At 42.1% G+C, this 5,932-nt stretch overlaps 1 protein-coding gene across 2 annotated transcripts; it reads left to right on the top strand.

Annotated features, from left to right (window-relative positions):
- The first annotated feature begins 1,344 nt into the window (after positions 1-1,344).
- Positions 1,345-4,950, top strand: LOC147605528 (uncharacterized). Of its 2 annotated transcripts, none has more exons than XM_086793059.1 (4): positions 1,345-3,441; positions 3,861-3,916; positions 4,332-4,526; positions 4,648-4,950. In XM_086793059.1, the coding sequence occupies exons 1-4, from the start codon at positions 2,650-2,652 to the stop codon at positions 4,721-4,723; spliced, it is 1,119 nt and encodes a 372-aa protein (XP_086649185.1). In that variant the 5' UTR covers positions 1,345-2,649; the 3' UTR covers positions 4,724-4,950. The 2 variants fall into 2 exon arrangements, with proteins under 2 accessions (XP_086649185.1, XP_086649186.1); XM_086793060.1 differs by having other exon boundaries at positions 1,393-3,441; positions 4,398-4,526.
- Positions 4,951-5,932: the final 982 nt, after the last annotated feature.

Genomic DNA, 5,932 nt, shown 5'->3' with positions numbered 1-5,932 from the left:
TTACAAAAAAAACTTAAAAATTTTCACTTTATACCCTAGACGACCACTATCAAACACTTAACATGTCTTTAAAATGGAGAAATTCGTGAAATTTGATCAGATGTTGAATCGACTTTGACAAAGAAATATGCTCCTGAGTGTTTAAACACATGCAAACTAATGAAACTAGAAAAGTGTTGCTTCTTAAACAATGTGTCCTTTGAATGGAATCTTTTAACAAAATGTTAAAGCCACACTTGGCTACAAAATTGCTCTACTCATATGGTGTCGAATTTGTTGAAGTGTGGCATGTAGTAAAGGAAACTCTTCCAAGTGATTACAAAAGAAGCAAGTGAGAATGTCACATCAATGTCACACATCTTCTACCTTGTCCTATTAGCGCTTTTAGTGTTCTAATATTGAGAATGTGAAGCACTTCTTACAGTGATTAACAAAAAATCATATGTGCATGGATATGATTTTTAGTGTTCTAATATTGAGAATGTGAAGCACTTCTTACAGTGATTAACAAAAAATCATATGTGCACGATTGGTGTGTGTGTGGTGTACAGGCGTGCGGTTGTGTGTGCATATGTGTGTGTGGGGAGGGGGCTACTTTTACGATAGCTTTTGTAGACAAACAAATTGAAGGGTGGCTTTGAGAATGACACATTTGTCTAGGCATGAATAGGTTGTCCTACTCAACACAATCTCATCTTGCTTAATCTATTAAATAAGCAATGTCCAACCCAAGCTCAAAGACCCGTGTTCAAAACATGCTACACCCTAAATTTCACTCTATCATGGTGTACAAACCACGCATGCCGCACCTTGTGATTACTTGAAATATACTTACATCATTTATCCACATCTCAACAATATTCTACCCAATCTAGTTTACCGCATGAGCAAGGTTCGGGAAAAGTTAGGTTCGACTTAGCCTAGAACTTGTTCAAATTTGTGGGAGAAGGAGAAGAATCCTCTTCAAAATTTTCAAGTTTTAGTTATATTTTGTAAAATTTATAGAGAAATGCTTTCTCGAAATGGTTGATTTCCTTGTCAGATTACAATGAGAAGGTTTTCAATCGGGCTCAATAAAGTGTATTTCCTGAACACTGGTCATGAGAAAGGTTGGGGGCGAGTGTGTGTGTGTGTGTGTGTGTGTTCGCGTTTACGACAACTTTGTTAGGCAAAGACTAACCTGAGGGTGGCTTCAGAGTTCAAAGGGGAAATTTGTCAAGGCATGAACATAATGCTCTACACAATCTTGTCCACTCAATTTACCAAAGCAAGCAGAAGCAACTCCAAGTTGACAGCTTGGGGATACAATTGAGGTGGACCAACCACGCGTGGCCCATGTGACACACTTCTTATGATTTTCAAAATATCATTGCATCATTTGTTCATCAGAGTTTAATGAGGCACTTTGGGGGCCAATTTAGTGGCAGCCCATATTGACATTACAGGAAGATTAACGTAAACGTGGTCGCTTAACCTATCCTTAATGCTAACCAGCCCTTTCCCTTGCAACGGGGTTCAAGCTTTTTTACTCGCTTTTAGCCTTTTCTCGGCCAAGAAGGCGAAGCTTTCCATCGCCATAGCCAGGATAGCTTCAAGCCGCCCGCCGTCATTTACCCTTTACTTTTCCTCTCTATCCCACAATCTTCTTTAAGCCTGGTCAATTCCCTCTACCTAACAAGAATTATCAGCTGTATGGGCGAGAAAGGCCAGAGTTAGTGCGCAATGAGCCAGCTGATTGTGCGAGGAAAGCCAGTAATAGGTCACAATTAGTATTATTAGCACACAATTTCCTGCAAGAATTAGGGCACAATCAGCTGTTGGGAACGGGAGATCAGTGCCCAATTACCCATGGCGTGCACGAGAAAAGTCAGGATTACCGCACGGTTACCTGTTGGAATTAGCACTCAACTACTGTATGGTCTGTGAAATTTGCAAGAACTAGAGCACAATACCAGTTGGGTGTGGGAGAAAAGTCAGGATTAGCACACAAATGTGTTGGGTTTGTAAGGATGGCAAAATTACTCGTGGTAGAAAGGGAGGGATAAGTCCATGGAATTGCTAAAAAAATAGCGCTTCGTTTGTCTTCTGCGAGTTGGGTAGGCAAGAACTGTTGTCAACTTCCATGTGGGCGGAAGCCTTTCCATCTGTTTCATCTTTACCTAGTAAGGCAGTTCAAATTCCATCAGAAAACCCCGTGAGAGTGGGTTCTGTAGCGCACATTCCTGCCTCTTCAACTTCCACTTCATCTTCTTTGTCCTTGAAGCCACTTGGGCGATCTAAATTGGCAAGCGTTTCGGCGCTTGGCTGATCTAACCTTATGTCTTTGGGGGTGCGTTACAATTCAAATATGATCAAGTCGCTCTCGATTATTTGCCCAATTGGCTAGAATTCGCCCACTTTGGTGTGCTAGAGGGCTAGAATTGGCCCAATTTGGTCTGCTATATGCCCCAGTTTGGTCTCTAACACTTGAATTTTCTCATTTGGATCTATTTTGGGCTCAGGTTATACTCATTTTTTGGGTCCATTTTGGGCCCAGGTCTTGCTCATTTGGGTCTACATTTGGGCCCAGATTTCTCATTGGTTTTGAGTCCCGTTGGAATCTGCCCAATTGCCTGAAGTCTGCAGCTGAGCTTCATCACTAGGAAAGAGATGGGAAAATACATGAAGAAAGCAAGAGGAGCAGGAGGGGGGATGGCTGTGATGGAGGTGATGACACAAGGACAGTTGGGGGTGAGGACACGGGCAAGAGCCCAAGCTATGGAGAAGAAAGAGCTCAACAGCAACAGCAGCAGCAACAAGGGCAGTAGTAGCACTTCAGCAAAGAGCTTTGAGCCTGCACAGATCTCTTATCTAGAACTGAGAAGTAGAAGACTAGAGAAAATTGTGGGCTGCAATAGCAACAGGCCTTCTGCCGCTAGAAAGAGCACCTCTGTTGAAGAATGCAGGAGGCTCTCTGACTTGACAAATTCAGACATGCTTGCTGATGATTGTTCTTCCAGATTGGCCCTCTCTTCTGAAGAAGCCCACAACACCAGAATGGCAAGAAGGGATCAGGCCTGTGACGAGAATAGAAACCATCACTTCCAGCATGGAGACAATGAAGTAGAAGAAGATGATTCTTTCCATTGCTCTGTTAGAAGGTCCCTTAAGCAATTGAGGAACGGTGGTAGCAGCAGAGGTAGAGCTCCACCTGGTGCAGCCCATTCCAGAAGCAATTCTCGAAGTAACTCTGTGACCCGCGAGCTCCCCCCCGCCCGCGAGTTCCTGCCACGTGGCATCCTCACTAGGAATCAGAGGAAGATGGAGAAGAAAATCTCCAACAGTGTTGGTGACATGGATGGCATCGTTGACATAGATGTGGAAATGGATGCTTTCTGCAGCAGTATACATGTGCATCATGCAGGTGCCAACCCTAACAGCTACAGCACAAGAAATGCTGAAGTGAGTCTCTCTCTCTCTCTCTCTCTCTCTCTCTCTCTCTCTCTCTCTCTCTCTCTGTGTGTGTCACACACACATGCGCACACACACACATGCACGTTTGAGTCTTCCTTTGCCGCATGATCTATTTCAAAGAGAGCCTAATTGAGCAGCTGTTTGGGTGATCCTTTCTTTTGAATTGGGAAACCCAGTTTTGTGGAGAATTCAATTGAACTAAGAAACTTCCATGCAAGCTGTTTGGGTTAGTAGGAGTCTTTCTTTTCTGTGACAAACTTCATAGTAAACGCAGGTGGTATCTTCAATAATGACTTTTTGTCTTGTAAGTCTGGAGCAGAATGTGTTGGGCAAAACCCAGCAGTCAGATTTAGCTTCATGTTTGCTACCTTAGCCTCTTGATAACTCACCTTTCTGTGTATTTTCAGGTGGAAGTTTCTTTTGGGGAGAACCCAATTGATGAAGGCCTCTTTGTAAGAGACAGGTAACTTGCAGACTAGAAATGAATTCCATGGAGTGGTGTTCTTTTATTACCTCCCATTGAGCTGAACGCCATGTAGCTTTTCTAGGGGCTTTCTATTTAGAGGGCATTTTACACATATAGCCTATCTGTTCCTGTTGTACAACCCATCCGTAAAGTGTCCAAGTTCTGGCTAATTTTGGCTGGCTGTAGCTCCAGTGAGTCTGTATGTATTCCATTGTTTGAAACTGAGACTGATTTAAGTTTATCAGTTTTTTTTTTAAATTTTTTTGTTTCAAGAATATTTCCAGCTGAGCATTGTATTGGTTGGATCTTTTGTTTTAATACTTTTTTAATATTTTTGTTTCAAGACTGTTGATTTCCGGCTGAGCATTGTATTGGATCAATCTTTGCACATATTGTCAATTTTTTTGGGCAGGATTGTACGTGAAAGCACACCTCTTTCTCATGGTAGAGAGGTTGACACTCCTGTATCTGCTACCAGGATACAAACAGGGCTGGCCAATCATGGAGCACAAGCTAGGCTTTCCAATTTGCAGTCTCCAATGGACATGGAGATAGAGGACTTTTTCTTGCAGGCTGAACGACAAGAACGGAGACGTTTTATAGAGCGGTGTGTGGAGCTATCTTGACTGTGCACACACATCACAAAAATAGTCATTCAAACAAACAAATTCTGTTAGGCATCATGCCTTGATTCCCTCCTCACTGCTTGTTTTGTTTGAACTCTGCAGGTACAACTTTGACCCAGTAAATGATACTCCTCTACCGGGGCGCTATGAATGGATTGGCTTGCAGCCTCATTTATGAGTAGCTAGTTATGGCCTCATTTGTAGGGCTACATTAATGGAAAAGGCCTTCCTTGGTCTCAAGAACATGGAGGCACTTAGAACTCATGCAAAATCTTCACACTTGGACCGATATGTGAACTTTAATATGTGCAAAAGAATGTTTGCACATATGTACAAAAAATCTTACAAAAGCACTGTGTTGCTTATGTACATTGTTTCTTTTCTTTTTATCGGTCCAGTTCATGCTCTCGTTCTTGTAGTTTTGCAATTTGAAAGTTTTTTCTTTCTTTTTATTTGCTGGAATGTTTACTCTAATGGCCAGCCATGTCAAAGAAAGTGTCTATGCATGCGGTGTATGTAAACTAGAGGTACTCTTGGTTTTCTTTGGTTAACTTTTTAAAATGATTACCTTGCATATCCTAAGTGTGGTGAAGGCTAATCTGATTAGATACCTTAGATGGAACATGTCTACAGGCTAGATAACAAAGTAACACTCTTGATGACTAGATCCTTCCTTGTAAGAGATTATGTCAAGGCAATGCAGCTGTGTCAGGGGGTGGGGAAGGGAGGGTAAGTGGGCGGCACTAATGTCCAGTGCCTGCCAAATGTATCTTTAAAATTTGAGGCATCAAACGTGGACTTGTTATAGCTACATTCAATAACTGCTCGTGTATTGATTGCAAGTGAGCCAAATTTTGTGAAAGCACGAGCCAAGTGTCCAAGAAAAGATGGGAAGCTGCCATACTGGCTGTTGAGCTTAGATATTAAGCTACCATACTACGCATGATAAATTTTCCAGAAAGTGCTCTGTTGAAAAACTGCTTCGCTAATTTTGGTTGGAGAATATCATGCAGCTTTTGCATTTTGAAGCTTCCATTTTCTGGGAAGAACACTTGTGCATTAAACAACTCCAATTGGCTGGATTGCTGGGAAACCTATACAAGGGTTTTCTGTGTGTTTTGGCTGATGCCTCTTTTACTTAACAACTGTGTGATCGCTTTCTAGTATACGCTAGTGTAAATGACTGATTTTATCTTATTCAATCTGTCGATTTTCGATAGAAAGAAAGTGGGCCTGAAGCGTATCTGGTTGTTCTAGAAAATTCTGAGGCTGGATACACAGCTTAGGTGCCCATCAAGTAGCAAATGAGCACCTTTGGGTTGCAGTACACTTGAGGGCGCCCATCAATTTTATTGTGTAACAAATGATCACCCCTTTGGGTGCAGTA

Source organism: Cibotium barometz, chromosome 59, assembly GCF_041138505.1.
Source record: "Cibotium barometz isolate CiBa-2024 chromosome 59, ASM4113850v1, whole genome shotgun sequence".
NCBI lineage: Eukaryota > Viridiplantae > Streptophyta > Polypodiopsida > Cyatheales > Cibotiaceae > Cibotium > Cibotium barometz.
This window is presented reverse-complemented; position numbering and strand designations above follow the sequence as displayed.